This window comes from Tachypleus tridentatus, chromosome 10, assembly GCF_004210375.1.
Source record: "Tachypleus tridentatus isolate NWPU-2018 chromosome 10, ASM421037v1, whole genome shotgun sequence".
Lineage (NCBI taxonomy): Eukaryota > Metazoa > Arthropoda > Merostomata > Xiphosura > Limulidae > Tachypleus > Tachypleus tridentatus.
Genome location: NC_134834.1, coordinates 34,186,264 through 34,210,750, shown reverse-complemented (window position 1 = coordinate 34,210,750; position 24,487 = coordinate 34,186,264). Strand labels below are relative to the sequence as shown.

At 32.6% G+C, this 24,487-nt stretch overlaps 1 protein-coding gene across 7 annotated transcripts in view; it reads right to left on the bottom strand.

The window, feature by feature from the left end:
* Positions 1-9,673, bottom strand: part of LOC143229030 (Fanconi anemia core complex-associated protein 100-like) — a 35,377-nt gene extending 25,704 nt beyond the window's left edge. Inside the window, exons 1-5 of one of the 7 annotated variants that reach the window (XM_076460674.1) lie at positions 9,543-9,673; positions 6,544-6,921; positions 5,389-5,498; positions 3,397-3,713; positions 2,360-2,668 (exon numbers count right to left, since the gene is read on the bottom strand). In XM_076460674.1, the coding sequence (XP_076316789.1) occupies positions 2,360-2,668; positions 3,397-3,713; positions 5,389-5,498; positions 6,544-6,795 (988 nt within the window). In that variant the 5' untranslated portion in view covers positions 6,796-6,921; positions 9,543-9,673. The other 6 variants (XM_076460678.1, XM_076460676.1, XM_076460677.1 and 3 more) reach the window with 6 other exon arrangements.
* Between the last annotated feature and the right edge of the window lie 14,814 nt (positions 9,674-24,487).

Here is a 24,487-nt window from a genome sequence, read left to right as displayed (position 1 = left end):
CAAGATAATAATAGACCCTACAGAAGAAAGGAGATGATCTGGGTTGAAATGATAGTACAGGATAGAAAGAAAAGAGAATGAATGGAAGAAACACTAAATCACCCCCTCAAGCCACCTAAATTTTGGGGCAGTCTGGGAAGAAGATGAGCTTATCCTTGTGATAAATTATACAGGAGGAGGCTAAGACAAAGGCAGGTGGTGGTGGCTTCTGCAAAAGAAAAGAGAGAAGTATGTCAAAGAAGGTTGAATCACACTAGCTCTATCTTGAGACTAGATACTAAATAAGTGGAAGGTAAGTGGAAAGGCAGTGATGAAAGGGCCCACTGTAGGGGTAAATCCACTGAAAACACTAGGGAACAGAAATTACACTGTGAGAAAAATCCAGGCCTGAATAAGATAATCACTCTGCTACCAGACATGACAAATTGACAAATGAATATGATGGTTGTGGACCCACAAAAGAAAGTCTAAAAGTCAGGAAAACAAATTCTGAGAGAGAGTGCTTTGCAACTGAGGGAAGGAAGAAAACCAAAGGTGATTGAATGGATTATAAGAACAGATAGATGAGACAGAAATTATGACAAACCTAGACAGAGTCAGCAGTTTGACAATGTGAAGACAGAGAAACCTTAGCCCTGAACACTATATGTTGGAAAAGGATTAGCATTCAAAACTGCACCTCATCATAACAGAGGCAATGGGAAGGTGTGGTTGTAGGATTGTTTGATTAAAATCCATTTACATCAGTAGAAGAAACCCATAGACTGCTTTAAATGCACACAAAATTTAGTGAACCATACACAGCACACTTGAGTTCATGTGCTGAAGGGAGATTGGAACATAGATGGCAAATCAGCAGTCAATGGGCTAAGTTACAAAAGTATAAGAAATACACCAAAAAAAGAAAAAGAAATTATATCACAACAAAAGTTAAAAATGGGGGCAAAATGAAAAATAAGTACATGGAAATTGTTCCAGTACAGCAGACAGGGTTATTTGAAAAAGTTTCCATGAGAACATCAAGCATGATAATAATAAAAAAAACTGAGTAAGAGGTAAAGACAATAGATGGAAAAAAAGAAAAAGAAATGAATAATAGATTCCTAACTAAATGAAATGATTCAGGTGAATAAGACTCAAGCAATAGAGTCTGAGATTCAGCAAAAAATTTAACGGAGTAGAGACAATAAGACAAATATCTGTGGAATCCCAAAAAAAAAGAAGAAGGACAAAAGTGAAAGTACCTGATCCACAACAGAAACAGGGAATGAGAAACAATAATGGTGAAGCATTTACAAGATGAGGAAGGCTTAGCTTAGGTAACAAAGGCAGGAGATCGAGAATTCTAGACAAAAGATAAAATGGAACCAACCACATGATACATATGATGGTAACACCATTGACTGTCAATGTCTCTAGTTTGTTCACATGACAGTACTGGATAATTCCTATGAAGGAGTATTGAAAACTTTAGATGTCAAAAAATATGAGAATATAAGTAAGTACATAATCCAATGAATCCATGAAACTTAAACATATGGTGGTTTGTTTTGTAATGTAAATGAAAACAGATTTTTTTCCTTTTTCATCGATTACAAACATAATGAGCCAGGTATAGCAATGATGCATAGACCTAATGACACCCTTGAAGAAAACTCACCAAAACCAATGTGTTGGATTAAATAACAGGAGCAGATGATGAGACATTTGTTCCAAAAGTACAAAATTGATTAAAAGCAAATCAAATAGAAGAGAATACAAATGAAAATAGTAATAGACAAGTTTATTCTGAAAATATTATGGAAAGAAAGACTGTGCAACAAATAGTAATGAAAAATTATAATAAACATAAAAATGACCATTAAATTTAAATGACAAATCATAACTGAAAACAAGCAGTGACAAGAAAAGAATAAACTTATGTTCACGTGCTAGTACTTAAAGGGATTACTGAACATGAAGGGTCACTCTCTTAACAGTGGAGGTCTATAGTCTTATTATTATTACATCATAGACTAGCACAATATGCTCTGATAAGTGTGATAGGGAACTTTGTTCAGGGCTTGTATTAGATGCAGGAAATTACATGTGTGCATATGAAGTAACAATTGTCGTTGGTGCAGAGGGATGAGAGGCATTTCTGACATCCATGTTAAAGACAGGAGGGGATCAATACACAAGAGATTTCAGTTAAACTGGCACTACGAATACAATTCATGACAGAAATCACTTAACAGGCAGAGTTACAAAGTAAAATATTTTAACAATTTCTGATTGCTTAAATGTGTAAAAGGCTTAAAAATCTGAGATGCATCAATATGCAAATGAAAAGAGAAAAACACCAAAAGAAATATCTCACCATCATTGTTTACTAATGAAGTCAGAAATATTCCAACAACAGGTTGTTCTAAGTCACAAACAAGATTAATATTCATCTCTTCCTGTCTCACTCTTTCACCATCTGTCATGACCCAACTTATCACACGCCCATCTGGAAGTCCTATTAGAATGACAGAACTTCCAAGCAATCCAGCATCGGGGCCAAATAAGGCAGAATACAGATCTTGCTGCATTTTGAAATGTGATCCTCTGATGATGTTAGAACTATAGGTATGTGATGGTGAAGAAACAAGAAGAAAAACTGGCTTTTCTGGTTTATTGAAGACATCTCATTGTGATAAAAAGGAGGAGGAAGTATAATCACATAAAATAGTAAAACTGCAAAACTAAATAAAAAAACCTCTAAATACTTCAATAAATTAATTATTAAGTCCATTCTCAAAAGAAATATTTTTAAACTTGCAACAACAACAAAAAACACAACCCACTTTCAAGTTTCTCTAATAATGTCCATTTGATTCCACGTTGAACATGTATTTTTAAGTGCATATTAAAAATATTAGATTTATTTGAAATACCAAGAAGGAATATTTATAGGAATTCTGTTTTAAACATATAATAAAGTTTTAACTTCCATTTTAATCACTTGTGATAAACATTACTTTTAACTTTTTTCAAATAAACATCAAAACAGTAACTGATATGGACCTGCATCTACAATAATGTAATGTATGTATATCTATACCTTGGTAAGTATACTACTTCAGAAAATAATAAACACTTTGTTTTCAACTCTGCAACTAACCCAAAAGAGAGTTAACTACCAAAAATGCAGTATTACCTAAAGTTTCTAAAATTACCAACATTTAGAAATTCTAGAACTTAAAACTTTGGTTTAGTTACAACGACTCAAAAAACTAAAAAAAACAGTACAACATTTATAAAATATTTATTATGACTAATGTTTGTACTTCATTTGTATTTTATCTATTTAAATTAGTGTAATTTACTGGATTGCTAGAAACTTTAAAAAAAACTTAAAATGACAAAAAATACCTTTGTATAGCTCCAAAATACTTGATTCATCTGTGTAAGAGGCAATGTCTGCAACATTTTTTCTTCCTTTTGGTATTGCTATTTCAGATAAATATTTTGGATCTTTTTCTAAAGAATTAAAAATCTGAAAAGTCCACAAAAGGTTGTCTTCCTCACATGTTAAGAATTTACTCTCAAAGACAACTGCAGTGCAAATGATTTGCTTTTCAAGCCACAGAGAAGATCTGCCAAGGTTTATAGGTTGATAATGTCTATGGTTTGATTCTGTGCTCTCATTTAACAAAGATTTAAAAACATCTTCCTCCAAAGCACTTCCTCTAAAAATGTACATCAATTAACAATTAAAAAAAAACTTCCATCATGATAAACATGTGTGAAATCACATTAATAAGTATAATGTAGGTTTACTGCATCAGCTTTTATCCATATCAGCTACTGGGGTTGTAGAATTTTCATAAAGAAGAACTATAGTAATATTTGTCCTCAATTTGAAAGGAATATAAAGAGGGTCAAAGTTATATTATGTTATTCTACTCTTGTAATGTGCAATTTAAACTACAGTAATCCATAGGTGATGCATGTGGCATTCAACCACCCCCATAAACCAGCAAACTATAAAGCCATTCTGTAACAAACTTCCACTCTCTCTAATGACAACTTAAAAATATACTGTATACAAAAAATAAAAATGTACACTCATTACATTAAAGTACCTAGACTTAGCTTGTCATCATCACCTGCAAAACTACTTATGTTTTGCAGTAAATTATAGTTTTTAGAATAGTGAGCCATATATAGCCCTTGGAATGCCCATCACTGACATACTCCAAGCTATGATAACCATTTGCACTTTAATCTTACCGATTCACTTTTTCTTATTTCAAAATACAATATTCTTGCAAGACATTCATAAAGGACTATCAAAAATGTACACATACAACTTAAAAATTAACAATACCGATCTACGATCTCTCATAATGATCAGCCAGTAGATATGTTTTTTATACTAATTTTAGTTAATACCTCCTACAAGATACACAATAAATAAAAAGAAATTCAACTTTCATTTTTCCATACACTACAAAACATATTTTACAATCACTAAATATTCTGAAACAATGTGAAAAAACTATACACATATCTGATTGGCAAAGTATAACTTACTCTTTATTTTCATAAGCATCATGTGTTATAAATTCCACACCTCAGTAAGTGTGCATTGTACCACATGATTTCTGTCACAATATTTGTTGAATTTCTAGAAAAGTGCCCCAGATAAACATCTAGAGAACCATGTAATTTGCTGAAAGTTCTGTAACATTTAAAAATGCATACCTTTAAACTTCAAACCTAAACTACATATACATAACTTTTTAATTCACAAACTCTCAGCCACATGCACAGAGTAACAAACATTTAAGTTATTGAAACAAAACTATTACATTGCTTTAGTCTAAAGCAGAAGTTCAGTGAGATCAGACAGCCAGCTCTAAGAATAAATATGTAAAATAATATAAACTATTTTCAGATCATGAAAATATTGATGTAAACAGATTTCTATATCAGATCATACATGGTGTATCTTGCATGCTGCATTGTAAAGTCCTAATGCCTAAATATTAAAAACTATGAAATACAGAAATAAATAAATATGGACTTATCATACAAAATGCAATATATGCTATTCTTCAGAGAACTGAATTACAAATGACATTGTATTGATTGTGTTCACTGTTAAACATAAGTTAAATTTTAAAAGTTATATTCTGCTTTTTTTTGCATTTGTGGGATAGAAAGTAATGAAGTAGATTTCTTAAGCATATCAACCTTTGGGCAAGAAGTTCAAATATTACACACTTTTGAACTTAACAAAACAGCTAAATGTGGTTCAATTCTAATCATTACAATAATCATAACTTAGCTACTAATCAAAATTAACCACACATGTTATCACGAAGGCATTGTCATCTCTTTATATAATTCTCTTTTTACCTTGACGTTGATTTCAAAGATGACTTGAAGACAGCTCCTTTTGTAACAACAAATATATTGTCATCACAAATATGTACTTCTTCAACAGAGGCATCTAACACAAATATTTCCTAAAGTATATTTGAAAAAAAAAAAAACAACTAAAAATATTGGACAAGTTTTGAATGTTATAGAAATAACTTTTACCCATTTTCCAAAAACAAATCCTTACTAATTAAATTTTGTTAACTTTTATTTTATAGAGCTATACCTTTAATTTAAAGATTTATTCTTTTTTTTAAAAAAAACACAAATAAATACAGTAGGCAATTACCTGGTCTTAATTTGTTTCTGTTTTATAAGGATCAATTCTTACTAGTTACTTATTTGTATGTCAAGGAAATATATTCTTACTGGTTACAGTTGAAATAGTTTATAGATGACATTCCCTGGAGAAATTGTTTTTATAGAAATACACTAACCATATACTATCCATGTCTTTCTAGTTTTTCCACATGAAGACAGACAGACAAGCATTGTACACCTTTTTTAATATTTTGAAGTACTCTATACAGTTATTGTTCTACTCTTGCTCTGGTCTAATAACTAAAGTTGATATCGGAGATTCACATTATTTGATGCATGAATTCACTCACTAAGTTCTCAGAAAAATATTTAAAGAACAAATATTTTGTTTTCTTCTTTTTATTGACATCCTGAAGTAACTGCAAGCTGTTTATTACCTATTATGACTTTTTTTTTAATATTTAATATATTTTTCTTGTTTGAAAGAAGAAAACCTTATCAGGTAAAACTTCTTTATATTTTTCACAAAGAAAATGTTTACATCAATCTAAGATAAGAACAAATTTAGGTATTAGCTCAGCAGTTCTCAATCTAGCATCCATGGATTAATGGTAGTCCATGGAAAGGTTTTGCGATTATGGAAATAAAGCTGTAGTATAGTGTGCAGGCCCCACTTTGATTTGTTGAGATAAAACAAAAAATCAGACAGTCCATGAAAAAAAAATTTAAAAATCAACCTTTTAGTAAAGAGTTGAAAAGTTACAAACTGTCCTTACATTCATATTATACACATTTCAAAAACAATTAGTACTTAAGTCCATTAATTAAAATTTATTAACTTACAATCAAATGAAACTTAAATCAACTTACCTCCAAAGAAAAATTGCACAAGTTTTTAAATGTTGAAGTAGCATTTAATGTTGCCAGATTTTTCTGTAACAAATCTTCATTTAAGTTGACTTTATAGACAGAAACTTGTCCAGCTTCCTCACTGAACACAATACATAATGAACAGCATTCTAAATCATGAGTTGGATGCAATGGCACAAATTGCAGCCCTACAGCTGAGGGTCCAAGACTCCATTCAACATTAAAATGAGCAACAGTTATGCACACTGGCATTGACAGTTTTAATAACTGATGTAATTTACTTTTCAATGTTTTATTTGCACTTCTGGCAATATTTCATAATTATATATTCAAGCAATGTTCTGAACATCCACAATAAAGAGAAATGGTTTTACAGTCCTGAAATAAAACCCAAAAAAGTTTTGTCTTAACATTTCAAATGTATATACATCTAATCCCTAAGACATGTGAGGTGTGTAAACTATTGATTAGAGAAAAAAAAATGTACTGCTCTGATTAACATTTAAAAGCTGATAAATCACAGAGGTCATATTTATAAATATTATATTACCAACATTTGCTATAACTGTACTAAGCACTAATAGTAACTTGTACACTGCTTTACAGTCATCTATTTGAATGGTGTACAAATATTGTACATTATAACTACACTAACAATTACATAAGACTGAAAAAAAATTAACACTATAGTATTAACAAGACTTAGTGAGTATAATGCTGATGAAGTTTGGCATTAAAAACAAGACACATTTGATTAGATGGTCTTAAGAAATATAAGATTCTCCAATGTATATTGTAGTACACACCCAATAAAAATACATATTTTACATTTGGTAATGCAGTTTAATAATATTATAATATATTCTATACTTTGTGTTTGAAAAAATCATACAATTCTTCAAAACTACTTACTATTTCAATAAATCAATTCAGAAATTGACACACATACAGAACATGACACACTAAGGTTGTGTTCAGTTATTTTTGTGACATTTCAATTTCATTTAAAAACAAAACTGAATATTTTAAACATGAAAAAATATTTTATTTATAATAAAAAATTATATATAGCATTTTTATACCTGCATGTAAATTTTTAACTTTAAAACCAAATAAACCAGTAAACAAGGACCTCCTTCCTAATTTTCACTTTCCAACCAAGATGCTGAAAGTGAAACCTGAAAGTATGGCAGCCTTAAGTAAAATATAAAAATTTTAAAAAGAATTAAATAACACATCCCAAAGTAAATAAAGAAATATATTAAATTATTTAACTTGCTAACAATTGTACAAACTCCCTTCTTCATACCACAAAAAAATAAACAATGGCCAACACTATTTCAAGAGAAGAAACAATGTATTGTAGCTATCAATAGAGCTAATAGGGTTTTGGGTAGTATCTATAGAAATACTGAATAAGACACAAGGAATATTATTGTTTCACTGTACAGATCACTTGTAAAGTACAATGTACTGTTTTGGGTTCCCTTCTTCACTGAGGACATTAAATTGTTGAAGATGGTTTACAGAACAGCCACTAGAATGATACCAGGATAGTGGGACTGTCCTATGAGGAAAGACTAAAATATATAAACTGTTTTTTCAAGAGGGAAGAAGGGTCAAAGGGGATTTAACTGAGGTGCTTAAGATTATTAATGGTATAGATAATATAGATCCATCAAACTTTTTTTTGTGTTTAGCAGTAAAAACAATGAGGGGTCATAAAACAAAATTTGGTAGCATGGTAGGTCATTTACAATTTGGACAGTATTTCTTTTCAAACAAAATGGTTAGCTTTTGCATTGAGATGCCTTCAAGGGTTGTGGAGGAAGAAAATTCAACTAAGTTCAAGAACAGATTGAATGAATACATGAGATGTAAAGTATGATTATAGTTGGACATCCTTCATAAGCTAATAAAGCTAATAAGCTCTTTATTTTTAATTCCTTTAAAAATTTTATGAATATATGAATATTATTAAAATTTTAGCACCAGTCTACACAAACTGTAACAAACAAATGCTATCTGCACTCTCTCCACCACCTTTTTTATTTTTCCAAAAAATTTTGTTACTGTAAAGACTGCACAGTCATATTAATAATTTACTACTTATACTAAAATGGGGCTACAAACTATTTATAAAAAACAAACAAACAGCTACAAACATAGCTCAACTCACTTTACTTTTAAGCTTTAACATTGTACCAATACCACAATACGCCAAGTGCTAGCTGATTCCACTACTCCCAATAATAACACTAAGAAAACGCGGGAGAAAGCAAAAGCTTGTAATAATACGTCAACTACATCCTATTTGCTGGTAGCATTATATTATTGTAAGTGGAAGAAGAGAATGAGCAAATCAACTAGACATATTTTACGAGCTCTACACTTACTTTAAACTATATAATTAACAGGATGCATATATTATAAATGAATCATACAGTTAATTTATATTCACTTAAAGCTTTAAAGCATGCAACTCCTTCTGAAATAGGGCGTTCAATCGCAGTAATACTACTTAAATCAGGGACCTTTATCACATTAATAAAAACTTGTAAAGATACATTTTACAAATTGTAAGTGTTGAAATAATCAATTATTTTTTATTATTTAAAATTAGTAACATATTCACTCTAAGAGCACCAAATAATAATGCGAAAATCTTCATTTTAATATTATCACTCAAAATTAAAGTACTGAAAGTTGTTTTTGAATAATAGTTGTAAAAACAATTTAATGTATTATTACAACCAACACTTAGTTTAAGTGTTACCACTATTGCTAATTATAGTTAAGAAATTTGCCTGTTAACTCATGATGAGGTTCAGTTGCAGTTCCCGACCATCTGATTGCCCACACTGACTTAAATTATTAAATTAAACACAAAGTTTAATCTCCTTGAAAAAACAGTTTGCTTATTTCTTTTAACGCAAAGCCAAATTTTGAGTTATTTATACTTTTATCAATCGAAATGAATTGAAACCCCATAACCCTACCTTTAACTTACTGAATAACTTGAAAAACAAACAAATATAAGTGAGGTAGTTTGACAAGATCTTAGAATTCTTCTAGATCGAAATGTGAATGAAGCAATGCTGTTAAATAGTGAATTTATAGTTATGGTATCGAAAACTTTAAAAATAACATGTTTTAGTTTGTCCCTATATCACTTAGTTTTTTTCTCATTCCTTAATGGTATCAATTTTTTCATCCTTCTATAAAGTAAAATAATAGAAATGGTTTAATATTTCTGGGATGCGGAAAATATCTCACCCAAATATTTCAATATAGTTTACTTTATTTATTTTCATATTATGTTTTTTGAAGACATCTTGAAAGTTTGTTTGCAATTTTAGGTTTGTTTGTTTCAAAGTTAAAACTTAATTGTGTCAGAAAAATACTTCGAAAGAGTATTTGTTTCTAAATGAGAATCTAATTAGGTAGGTAATTTAGTAATTACAGATTATATTTTTCAAGATGAAAAATTACACATTGTTGCAAAAATTTGGGCACTTTGTTCTTTCAAATCGGCATCTCATTAGAAAGAAATGGTTCTATTTCAATAAAACACTTGTCAAACACGTTTTTCAGTCAATTACAAGAGACAAAATTTTCAAAGAATTAAAAAATACAAAAGACTGAAAAACAATTTTGTCTGAACATAAAACAAAAATATGACGACTCGTATGTTTGTTTTGAATTTCGCGCAAAACTGCTCGAGGACTATAGGCACTCGACTCGTAATCCGAGGGTCGTGGGTACGAATCCCCATCACACCAAATATGCTCGTTCTTTCAGCCCTGAGGGAGTTATAATGTCACGGTAGATCTCACTATCTGTTGGTAAAAGAGTAGCCCAAGAGTTACCGGTGAGTGATGATTACTAGTTGCATTCTCTATAGTCTTACACTGCTAAATTAGGGACGGCTAGCCCAGAAAGCCCTCGTGTAGCTTTGCGCGAAATTCAAGACAAGCCAAAACTATTTTACAAACTTGCAATTGCCCAGGGCAATCTAAATCTATTTTTGAATTTTCTTATCATTATGGGGTCTAATTTACTGAATTCTATTCGAGGCTCGAGAATGATTACCCTCTAATCATCTGAGACTTGTAATTATTGTTTTTGCACGATGTGCCAGTTGTAGAGCATTGAAAATGGGTGAAATTGTGACAATGATTACATTAGTTATACAGTTGTTAAATTCGTGCTTCGCGTACAAAGCATAGACTTTAGGCCTAATTATCGAATTTCTAGCGCTTATCGAAACATGTATTGATATTAATGGTATTTCGTTATTGATAAGTCATATGAAAGTAAAGAGTAACTTAATGTGTTTCCTTACATGTGTATTTACGTTGCTGAAATAACTGGCTTTACAAGTATTGTTATAAATGTCGTAGCTCTGTATTTCTATAAAGCTTTTTTTAGCCAACTCTTGGGCTACTCTTTTACCAACGAATAGTGGGATTGACCGTAACATTATACGCCCCTACGGCTGGGAGGGCGAGCATGTTTAGCGCGACTCGGGCGCGAACCCGCGACCCTCGAATTACGAGTCGCACGCCTTACGCGCTTGGCCATGCCAGGCCTTCTATAAAGCAATGCAGATTAAAGGTAGCTCATTTTCGCATTGATATAAAAGTAAAAGTACACTTTACATTTAGCTAGTAGGAATGTTCGGTTCCATGTGAGGTACCATCATATATACACGTTCGTACGCTTTGCCTAATTACATATGTTTGTTGGTGTTTGTTTTTGAATTTTGCACAAAGCTACTCGAGGGCTATCTGTGCTAGCCGTCCCTAATTTAGCAGTGTAAGACTAGAGGGAAGGCAGCTAGTCATCACCACCCACCGCCAACTCTTGGGCTACTCTTTTACCAACGAATAGTGGGATTGACCGTCACATTATAACGTCCCCATGGCTGAAAGGGCGAGCATCTTTGGCTTGACGGGGATGCGAACCCGTGACCCTCAGATTACGAGTCGCACGCCTCAACGCGCTTGGCCATGCCAGGTCTCGGTATTGTTACACAGTAGCTCTTATTGTCTATTTTCACGGGGCATATTTATATGATTATAAACATAGCGTGTGAAGAAATATCAAAACAATACTATTGTAGCAGTTTCTATTGTTGGGTAGTTTCTTATGGATGAATATGTTAAAATAATAACAAAAGTCTGTCCCACTTAATGATAACAATAACATTTCATTTGTTCGACTATCAGTTCTACACGGGGAGTTTAATACGGTGTATTAAACATGCAAGACATGCAACAATCATAGTCATTATAAAATTACGTTTGTATCCTGTAGCAGACCTTTTAGACGTGAAATATTCATGAAATCGGAATATAAAAAAGTGTTCAGTCGGGGATTTAATATTTTACAAGGATTACGTATTATAATTTATTTCGGAAAAATCTCCGATTTATTGTGTTACGTACGTTACGTATCAGTATTTCAAATAACCAGAAATTTAAATATGAATTTAGAAGTTAATTAAATATTGACATGTATCAAATTTATAATATTTACCAACAAGATTGATACACACAATTTACTTTCTTAACACAGATATATTTTAATATACAAACATCAATACGATTTATTATAATGGTTATTACAAGTGATGATTTATATACAACAGTTTTAGAAACTTGAGGACGATATTGAGTTTTATATCCGGCTTAGAACTAAATATTTTTTCGAAAATAAAAAGTCCACCACAAGCAAATTAATTCGGAGTTACTATTGTCACACCTCATTTAAGTTAGCTTGTTCGGTTGGCTTCACACCAATTACAATTTCACTTCTTCGTAAAAATAATAATGTCCGAAGTAATTCACTGAAGTTGAACGGTTTGTAATGTTCGAAATCTATAAACATTCCTTGTCAGATTCTGTAATTTTCCAATGAATAGGCGTTAATCACAATTATAGCTTCCGAGGCTTATAGTACACTAAATGTATTTGACTGATAATGTTCTGTCTCTTGGTGCGTCAGTTTATAAAGTTTAAGGCGAGATTCTCGAACAGTCAACATTGCTCGAGCACGCTAAATTTTTTAAAAATAAATATTGTTGATTCTTACTCTCAATAACCTTTTTACAAATTTAGAGAAGTGGCGGAACTTGTGCAATACATATTCAACAATATATGCCACATGCATTAAACTCAAACACAAGTAGGTGTATTAGAATAAACTTATAACGGTGAATCCGTTACACAAGACAGAGATATCTCTTATATTTAAAGTCATTAGAAAATCAGGAATATTGATAAACTGGGGTATCAGGACAATCCAGAGAGACCTACGACTCCTCATATCACATCGATGTATTCATTCAGATTTTGCTACCTTAATTAGCTAGAGAATGCTATTCAATATGAATACATACTTGTCAAGTTGCTAGACACAAAGCCTCTACGGATTTCTATTTGATTGACTGTTAAAATAAATGTAAAAGAAACATTATCTTCATACAATAAATTGATTACACACATTTGTGAATTTAAGCTTCATAAAAGCTGTATTGGTTTTAATAATGGATTTTTCATAATTCAGCTTCGCACATTTCGAAAATGATATTCATTTTTTCATCACGTTAGGATGTTTCACAAATGGGGAAGAACACAAAACTCTTCCTTAGATAAAATTATTATTTCGTCTACTACAATGAATATTCTTATTATAATGTTTTTCAATAAAAAAGCAAATAAACTGAAGAAAATAAAAAATTGATGTCAAACGAATATAAATCCACTTTCGTCTTGATTTTATTTGTGAAATCTTCATTATTCAGTCTTAAAACTATAAGTTGTCTTTTTGAACTGTTCATCCAAAGTCACTTCACTAGTCTGAGGCCCAATAAAATCCATTCTTTAAGTTTTGCTTCTCAAAGAGCTGGGAATTGCCAAGAGATATTTGAAACGTTGCCATCTTTCTCTAAGGCCTTTACAAACTGCTTCCTCAAGCGAAGTTTTATTGTGAAGTGGAAATAATAAAACTTTCTTTATGTCCACCAAACTTTCATGTTCAATATTTTTATATCCTAGTATTAGGCTGACTGTACATGGCCAATGCTTCTTTATCCACTGTCGGTTTCGTGCTATCCTGTCCCATTCACATAAAAACATAGAAATTTTGTACAAGCGGGTTGTTCACCCAACAACATAGAAAGGACTTTAAAATCTCCACAAACAACCCAAACATGTTCTTTATATTTTATATTTTTAAAAAGAAGTTCGAGATTTTCGTACCTCTCCTTCAAACTAACCGAATGAGCAAAGGGTAGAGATCCATATATGTTATCATTGTGAAAGAGAACACCTTTTAAATTTCTTTTGGAGAATAAATATACAATTGCCACTCACTACGTTCATAGATTGCAGTTCATAGCATTGGTATTAATTCAGCAGTATTTTAGCAATGGCCAAGCGCGTTAAGGCGTGCGACTCATAATCTGAAGGTCGCGGGTTCGCATCCCCGTCGTGCCAAACATGCTCACCCTTTCAGCCGCGGGGGCGTTATAATGTTACGGTCAATCCCACTATTCGTTCGTAAAAGAGTAGCCTAAGAGTTGGCGGCGGGTGGTGATGACTAGCTGCCTTCCTCTAGTCTTATACTGCTAAATTAGGGACGGCTAGCACAGATAGCCCTCGAGTAGCTTTGTGCGAAATTAAAAAAAAAAAATAAACATTTTGCAATAAACCAGTGAACTTTCTTGCAAAAACTTGTGGTATAAATTCTTTTTCACGTTTTCTGCAACAGTAAAATGATGTTTTTGGAAGAAGTAAGTTCTTAATCCGAAGTATGGACCCCAACATTTCTGAAGAATCCTTTAGAAGGTCCAAATCTTTCATCAAGTCATTAAGCTCACCTTGTGTGAAAGTTATATTTGACCAGACGTTTCAAGTTGAAAACAATCCCTATAATTATTTCTATTGACATTAGATTCAGAACCATATGAAATTGTATTAAGTCCCTAGTGGTGGAGGTAGAGATCCATGAGTAACAGGTCTTATATCAAATTGAAGATTTGGATAAGAAATTTCCTTTTTATTTTCAGTATACGTAGCCTTGCATGTTACATTAATACAACTGGCAGTCATATCCGTAGTTTTTAAGCTCACGCTAGACCATTAGAAATCCAAAACCCAAATACTTTTTCTTGTCTTTAGTGTCTCGTCTCAACTATTAGACGCAAATGGTGCAAACTATGTGCAGAGCCCATGATTTATTCTGTTCCCCATGTTTTATCCAAAAATAAGAGTAATGCACTTTTTATCACTTCTGTAATCTTTTAGCATTGTTTCTTTACAACAAATTCACCACAAGTATAACAGAATATGTTTGTGTTATTCACATAAACTCTTGTTTTCCATAGCAATGGATAAATAGTATGAAAAAAATAATAATGTCAAAGTGCATGCACAAACAAATATTATACAGAAGTAAAACGTCATACAGTCTGTTAACTGTTAATACATTAATGGTGGGTTTTTCATGAGTTTTAAAGTAAGCGATAAGACTCTCACGTCGCGAGAAATCTATAGACAATATTTGCCAACATTTAAAGCATATCAAAATGTGACCCGATTTCAACGAATGTGATTCAGCTTTGTAAACGTTCGTATGATGTTTCGTGAAAAAATCTGTATGTGATAGAAAAATGGACGTCATTTTTGTATTCGGCATACAATAATTACTGTAAAGCATTAAAAAATTTAAACAAATAAAACTGTCACAGGCTTGTTTTATGGAAAGCAAATATAAAGGAGAGACGTTCTATGAATATGACAGAGCCTTTTGCAATGGAAACTATGCTGCAGGGATATTGTCAGACAGAGTATGATCGAATAAGGCGAGATGTACTGACTGTAATTATGTGGTTAGACCCCAAATCATCTTGAAAGACCAGTTCTTCTGCTATAAGATAAATCCATGAGTGTAACTTTCTGATGCTTTGGAAATATACTCGGGTACACAAGAGGGGAGGAATGATAGACAAGATGCTTACAAGCTGTGGTGTCTGACTACCAAATCATTGTACTTAGTGTATGCTTAAAGCTCAACCTCACCTCTGTTACTATGACTTTCTAACTCTTCATCTTCACAATACCTAGATACTCACAGTATTAAGTGAGGTTAGCAGCTGATACTGAGTATAAGTTCATCACTCTTCCGATCCATTTTTCTGTTATAAATTCCTAATTGTTGCCAAGATATGTCAGATATCATGTATCCAACAATCACCTTCATTACCATCTAAATTTTTATTGCAAGCCAATAAACCTTTTCATGATCTAGAGTGCTAAATATGACTGAAGAATCTTGAACATAGAAGTTAGAACCACTATAAAAACAATTCCAAGTTACAGGGAATGTTTCACAAAAATATGTTGCGCCAGTTTTATGTTTAAAGTTGAGAACCGAGTCCAAAGAAAGGTCCATGATTTCTACTAAACAATGAGTCTTTACTACCTTAAAAATCATAATTAAAGACAAGGAACAAAATTACAGATGCGTAACAGTTAATGTGAAGTGCACATGCAAAAGGAGTGTTTTTTATTAAAAGCCATTTTTGTGATTGGCTGTTGAAAGAAATTGATTAGTACAGTTTATGAAAACTGTCCATTAAGACGGAAAATATCTTCTGCTAGGAAAATGTAGCTTTAAACCGCTGGAAACTTAAACAGGGGAAGCATGGTTAAACAGTTTATTAACTGAAGAAGACAGTAGATTATGATCCACTGAATGATTTAATAAAAAATGATGATGATTCATTTACCTTAAACTACACCATATAAAGGGTGTTATAAATATTGTAATGTGATATTTTTAAGTGCACCAATTTTTCTTAGAGGGACTTGATATGTTATCCAGAATAACATAAGGCTCAACATTACGTGTTATGTATGATTAAATTGTATTTTATAACATTGAGCTGTGAGAAAATAAAGAGACAAAGAAACAAGGGAATTTAAATGAAACAATATTTAGTTAATACACAAGACAATATAAAATAGTGTATTTACTAGAACAACACTTATAGTGATACTTCCAAAGATTTCTGTGAAGAAGGAGGATATGTTCCAGACTGAGAAATACTTGTATTATATACACAACATAATAATGCTATTCTTCTCAGGATACATGTGCTTTCTACATCACTTTGTAGCATTCTCAATAGAGAATAAGGGGGTTTTGTAACCTTTGACTATAACTTGGATCACCAGTGGAGAGATTGATGTTTACTTTCACATGGGTTGTTCAACTTTATAGAAACCTTTCTCACAAGACACTTCGCATGATGCCATATTTCAGTGACACAGAATATGTAGCTAGGACAAAAATGTTTACTTACTTTCTTAACTAACATTTTGTAATTAAAACAGAGTACTCATGCTTATCTCATCATTTTGGAAAAAAAATGATCTTATAATAAGGAAGTAAGAAACATATAATATGCCTGCTTATAACAACATTATAACCAAAGATTACTAAATACACTGCTCATTTAAAGTACGCCCGGCATGGCCAGGTGGTTAAGGCACTCGAGTCATAATCTGAGGTTTGCGGGTTCAAATTCCCGTCACATTAAGAAAATGATCGCCCTTTTAGCCGTGACGGCGTTATGAAGTTACGATCAATCCCACTATTCATTGGTAAAAAAGTAGCCCAAGAGTTGGCGGTGGATGGTGATGACTAGCTGCCTTTCCCTTTAGTCTTATACTGCTAAATCGGTTAGCGCAGAAAGCCCTCGAGTTGCTTTACGCGAAATTCAAAACAAACAAACATCTAAAGTAAATTTAAGTGTAAATTTTTAGAGATAAACATTTTATGGGGTTTGAAATGTTACTTGTTAACAATCTTTTTTTATCTTTTTTTTCCAGAACTGGCAGTAAAGTCAAAGTGGAGAGATTCAGACATTCGTTCCTACAATTACTGTTCTCATGTAGTGTAATATTGCAAGAAATGTTTTCGTGACGTGAAACGTTTTTGGCCTCTTTGGAACGTTAAAATACTGCTAAAGAACACATGAATATTAATATATTTACTGATTATGCTGGATTGCAAGACTTTGACATTATGTATAAAGCTGTAAGTTGAATATTTTCTTAAACTGAAGTAGTAAGTTGTGGATTTTAACATCTTTTAACTAACTTACTTTCAACAGTTTCAGTTTAATTGAAATCTACACCTTGATTAGACTAAGTTTAAAAAACACAATTTTTATAGATTCTTCATCAAACAAGTACTTACTATTTTCAATCCAAATGGCACCTTATAAGATAAATTGGCCAAACAGCCAGGTCAGGTACCCCATGGTTGAAAAAAATATCGTGTTTAATTTAGAATTGATATATTATTGTGTATCATACTGGCCCGGAATGGCCAAGCGTGTTTAAAGCGTACGACTCGTAATCCGATGGTCGCGGGTTTGAATCCCAGTCGCACCAAACATGCTCGCCCTTCCAGAAATGTGGGCGTTATAATGTGACGGTCAATCCCACTATTCGTTGGTAAAAGAGTAGCCCAAGATTTGGCGGTGGGTGGTGATGACTAGCTGCCTTCCCTCTAGTCTTACACTGCAAAATAAGGGACGGCTAGCACAGATAGCCCTCGAGTAGCTTTGTGCGAAATTCAAAAAAACAAAAATAATTGTATATCATACTTTGTCGTATGTGTTTTACTCACTACTACTGTCGAAGCCATTTAATAAAATTTCCTTCGTCACTAGACTCTGTCAAGAAACATTTAACATGTAAAATGTTACACATACCAGAATCACCATTTTTAAAGGCCATAGAATTAGTGATGATGCAAGAATGAGACACCATTTTTGTATCTTGCAAATTATTATATTCCATTGTTTCTTTAGTGTTAGCTACAGTAACAGTGCTGATTAAAATTCACTATAAAATATTTATTTTTATTATTTTCATTTATTTATTCACCATATATATATATATTCATTATCATACTAATTTAATGTCATTAGCTTCTTGTATTATTTTAGGGCTAGCCTACAACGCCTAATCTTCATGAAATATTTTTGGAACTACGGTAGATAACAGTAAGAGACTCAAAATGCTCAATATATGCATTCTTATTATTAAATGTTATTGTTTTGATGTTGCATAATTCCAATTATATCAATATATTAAATTAGTTAAGTTGTTTTTCTTTCTGGTTGAAAGTTACTGATACGAAGAATAAAACATAAATTTCAAATTTTTGTGAAGTGTTATATACTATATTTACAGATTTACAGCATTAGGGCTTTATGCATCTTTCCATAAAATAGATCTAGAACCGATTCCTTACATTCTACTGATTCGATAAAAGAGAACAATTATCATACGTACGGTAGTACTTGTAGTATGAATAGACCAGATGAGGAATATGTGTAATATAAATTAAAATCTCACACACTGCAAACAGCATGTGAAGAAAACTTTATACGTACTTTACATACACACTGTTGAGTAGTAAGCAAACCAACTGCAGAGTAACAAGACATCAAAGTGCTTGAAAAAAGTCGGTAGATCAAAAATAAAATTTTACAAATCCACAAATTTGTCTATCTGACAAACTGAATAACGTTATTAGAAACTCATAGGTTTCACCTGGCTAAGGCAGGTGAACACAGAAGCGTCTGTGGTTCAAAATGAAACCAGAAAAAAGCAACAGGCAAAATAAGGATTTGCCGTCCTTATGCAAATCCAAACATGCTAAATATGTTTTTCATAGTTTTACTTATAACATTGGTTATAACAATAACCAATTGGCAAAGTTACTGATGAGTTAAAAATACACTAGTATCCATACTCTGTGATTACAAGCACACTCACTGAGTTGCCATGAAACAACACGCTTTCATATCATGGGCAGGTGCGCGAATGATCATGCACCTGCTGTATATGATTAGCTGCAGCTGTATCCACTACATAAAAAGCAAACAATATACCCTAAATCTAGTAGCACACATACGCGCATTGCCTTGATATTGGTAGGCCTACATATGAAAATATTCATTCCTCACATGTGTTGAAAAATTAGATGTAACATTACTCCCATCGTATACCTCCTAATTTTTTAATTAAAAATACTTTACATTTGTATTATGATATTTTCATGGTAACAACTTTTTAGGGTTGATTTATTCATTATCATTCAAGAGTGAAATAATATTCAGATTGTTTATTCCGCTTTGTCTCTATTTCTTCTCCATGACAAAATTACACGTCACTTGACCATTCAAACCCTTAGTCGCGTCTATGAAAGCTATTTTTGAACCAAAATAAACGGTGTTAAGCAACTTAATATTAAACAAAGTTTAAAACTCAGTATCTTTTGAAGTCGGTACACAGTATACAAAAGTTTGTGTTCGATGATGCATTCAAAGTTAAAGCTATGCAGTACGTTTTAACATTTAGTTGTCTAACTACTCTATTATTCTTTGGATTACAAACTATTTTTCAGTTTTTTAAGGATAGAAAACCGGATAGATGAAACATTACGAAGATATTTGTTTTAGTTATTGAAAAAATCAAGCAAGTAATTTTTGATACTTAGAACACTTCATCACAATTATTCTCTTTATTTTACGTTGCTTAGATTATTCAGAGAATCACATACTTTCTGTATATTTATATATGAATAAATAAAAAAATAATATATAAAATAAACATCTGTTAGAACAACATACAAAATGACATAATCCATGCCAATCAGTTCATATATTCACGCGTTCTATTTTGTCATTTTTAAGTCATATCCTGTAGGCCACGCACCTACAGGTCAATGACTTACACTACATGTTGGTTGGATTAAATAGCTTCGTGATTGTAAAGACAGGTTAACTTGAACGAATTGAATGAAGCTTAGAAAGAAAATATTTGTAATTTTGTCTGCAAACAAACAAAGGAACAGTCTATTTGTAATTAAAACGACAATGTCAAGAACGACAAATAACCTGAAATTTTCAGCTTTAGAGGATACTGGTTAGCCCTGTAACAGAACTTTGAGTTATAAGAGTGACAGTCAAACCTTGAGTATAGTAGATAATAGATGGTAGGATGCTGCTAACTAGAAGCCTTCACTCTGGCCAACAGTTATACATTAGGAATAGTAACAGATAGACCTAATACAGTTTTGCTATAAATAAAAAATACAAATACTACCTATTGGTTTACTGTAATACAAATAATAAAAGAAGGGTAGATTATAGTTTTAAATTCTATAGTCGATAAAAGAGAAAGTTGAAAGGGTTCTTTTGCGATCAAATATATTTGCATAATTAAATGACAGAATAGTTATCTCGAATAACACATTTTTATTAAATTAAGTACGGTCAGTGATTGTGGCGTACCACGTATTTCATTTATTTCTTTCCTTCTCGAATAAAATACTTCATAAACCATCAGCCATGGTAGATCACTGTGGTATTTTAGGAACTTAAGTCCAAGGTAATGACCGTGTAATTTATACTTTACATACTAAACATGAACAGTACGTTATCTCCTTAAACTATAGTATAACCGGTCATAGAAATTTACAATATAGTTTCCAAATTAATAGATATGTATATATAATCAAGTATTGATATATTACTCTGTTAGTAGAGGTACGAAAGCACTAACAGTGGCGGAGTTTTATATTAGTGAAACTGCACACATAATAATAGGGTTGAGTATACAAGGTAGTTCATCAATCGATGTTCATGGTTCGTGTAATCAAAACAGGGTGCAATTTAGAGGAGGAGATTTCTCTGACTTTGATTTTTTTATCTCCGTGATGAACTTAAATTGTTATCCCAGGAGTGGAAGTGAGTTTATTCTCCTAGTAGAATATTATGAATTAATAATGTCTTTCACCAGAAGTTTTTAAACATTTGAAATGCAAATATCGTTTTTGTTGTTTTTCACACGAATGCTGTTAAAATTATTATCGTGTTCATAAAAATAAAACCCTAACGATAATATTTTAAAATAGGTCCACATGTACAGCATAATACATTCTGTATTTAATCCGTGCCTTGTTTTGTATCCAGTACTTACATAACCAGACACTCAACACTAAAGAATGCATTCTAAGGCAGGACATGCCTCTGTTTCACCGGCTAAAGGAAAAAGTAATTACATTAGCAACAAACAAAGAAAAATTTAGTTTGTTTTGAATTTCGCGCAAATCTAAACAAGGGATACCTGCCCTAGTCGTCCATAATTTTGCAATGTAAGACTAGAATGAAGACAGCTAGTCGTCTTGACCAATCGCTAATTCTTGGAATACTCTTTTACGAATGAATAATGGGATTGACTGAACTTTATAAAACCCACGCGGCTGAAAAGGCAAGTATATCTAATTGGATGAGGATTCTAACCCGCAACCTTTAGACTGCGAGTCAAGCGTTCTGACCATCTGGTCATGTCAGGAACACAAACAAACAAAATAAAGGAGCTTCCATCATGAATAATACGGTAAAAGCTTCAAATCGAAGCTCTCAGATTCAGATCCGAATGCTCTAAATCCATTATCAAGATATTTACCCAATATACATTACTGAACACTGTGGGTTTGAAGACGGCAGTCGTTTACATCAAAGCGAAAACACATGATATATATAAGTATATATTCTTTCTATAGACAACATTTGTTGGGCCTGGTATGACCAGGTGGTTAGGGCGTTTATCTCGCAATCTGATGGTCGCAGGTTCCAATCTTCAACCCACCTAATACGTTCACCCCTTCAGCCGTGATGGTGCTGTAATACGACAGTCAATCCCACTATTCATTGGTTAAATAGTAGCCCAAGAGTTGGGGTGGATGGCGATGAATAGTTGCTTTCCCTCTAGTCTTACACTACTAAATTAGGGACTACTAGCGCAGATATACCTCGTGTGGCTTTACCGCGAAATCCAAAACAAAAATTTCTTGATAAAATATTAAAATAAAAGTTGTTAACTTTTCTATTAAAAAAAAAAACACATTAGATTCTCGATCCTCAAAAATACGGATCACATATAAATTGCATCCTAAATACAAATTCTATATTAATGTAGAGCTGAGGGCTAACGCGATCAAAATAAAGCTACATTAATAACATACAAATAATAGTGACTTAAGTTAAAGCAAAACAAATACGATATACCGTAAAGAAAAAAAGACAGTAGTGGTTCACGTATTATAATAATACGTGATTGAATACACAAAACTTCGTGCAGCGTACGTGTTAACATGCAACCATGGCTGTCATAATTGATAGCATTTCTATAACGTTAAGGAATTTGTGTAATATTTCCAGACTTCATTTGTCAGTAGCAGTTCAGTACTGACTAACATAAGTCTGCATCTTGAGATTGCAACGTTTCTCCAGACGACGCCAGGCTTAAATTATCTCTGTTCTTGTGACTGCTTGTGTGAAAATTAGCTAATAGCTCAACTTTTCTGTGATAACGCGGAGCGGTCATTTTTCAGTTTTGTGTGTTGAAAAGCCTTATTTCTTGTTTCTTTGACTGTGTAGGTGTGTTTGTTTATATCTTAATAAAAGCTGTACTAGTCGTCTTATAATTTAACTTTATTAAATAAGATTCTTGTCCTTGTCTTCGTCCATTAAAGTCTAATTTCACTTCCTGTGTATTTTGGTTAGTTTCATAAAGTTAACTAACCCGAAAAAGTCAATTAAACAATATTAATCAAAGTTCAAGTGTGTTGGAATGTATATCTTTTATTCCTTCATCGTATTGTAGCACTTAACCTGATTTTACAAATCTCCAAAGTTCATTAGTTCTTTCACTGAATAGGCCCGGCATGGGCAGGTGGGTTAAGGTGTTTGACTCGTAATCCGATGGTCGCGGGTTTGAATCCCAGTCGCACCTAACATGCTCGCCCTTCCAAACATGTGGGCGTTATAATGTGACAGTCAATTCCACTATTCGTCGGTAAAAGAGTAGCCCAAGAGTTGGCGGCGGGTGGTGATGACTAGCTGCCTTTCCTCTAGTCTTATACTGCTAAATTAGGGACGGCTAGCGCAGATAGCCCTTGAGTAGCTTTGCGCGAAATTAAAAACAAACAAACAAACAATCTTTCACTGAAAAGATACTACAAATGTATATTCAATCTGGAAACAACACTGAGTCACTGAGAGACAGACATGAACACTTCTTTAACTATTGTACTGTGACTTATTTGTGCTTAATTCTTTACCTAAGGCACTCATAGCTTGGGTACCGTGATCAGTATGTAACAAACCAAATATAAAGTGACATATTAAATGCAGCTCATCACAGTTACATATCATACTTCACTAACGACAAACTTACAGTAAAATTAAGATATATAAATAACTTAAGTTATATTTCACCCAGTGTGAGGGTTTATTTTGTACGATATAACCATAACTAACAACATAACAGTTGCATGTTGTGCTTCAGTCTCACTTTGAATCTGATTCAGCAGATGAAGCAATTTCAGGCTTTGTCCAAACATCGCCTTATTAACTGATGTAAAATGATTCTTCTTGGTTGTTCTTCTCTCTTCTACTATCTATGGATTCCTATGAACTCTTTGTTTTGATTTCGCTCAAAGCTACACGAGGGCTATCTGCGCTAGCCGTCCTTAATTCGGCAGTGTAAGACTAGAGGGAAGGCAGCTAGTCATCACCATCCATCGCTTGGGCTACTCTTTCACCAATGAATATTGGTTACATTATAACGCCTCCACGGCTAAAAGAGTGAGCATGTTTGATGTGACGGGGATTCGATTTCGCGATCCTTAGGTTACGAGCCGATAGCCCTAACCATCTGACCATGCCGGGTCACAGTACAAGGAAGAAGTGAAATGTACACGTCAAAAAATAGACGTTTGACGAACTTTTTTGTATTAGTTAACTTTAGAGGATTATATAAAACCAACAGTAGATGAACTAGACATT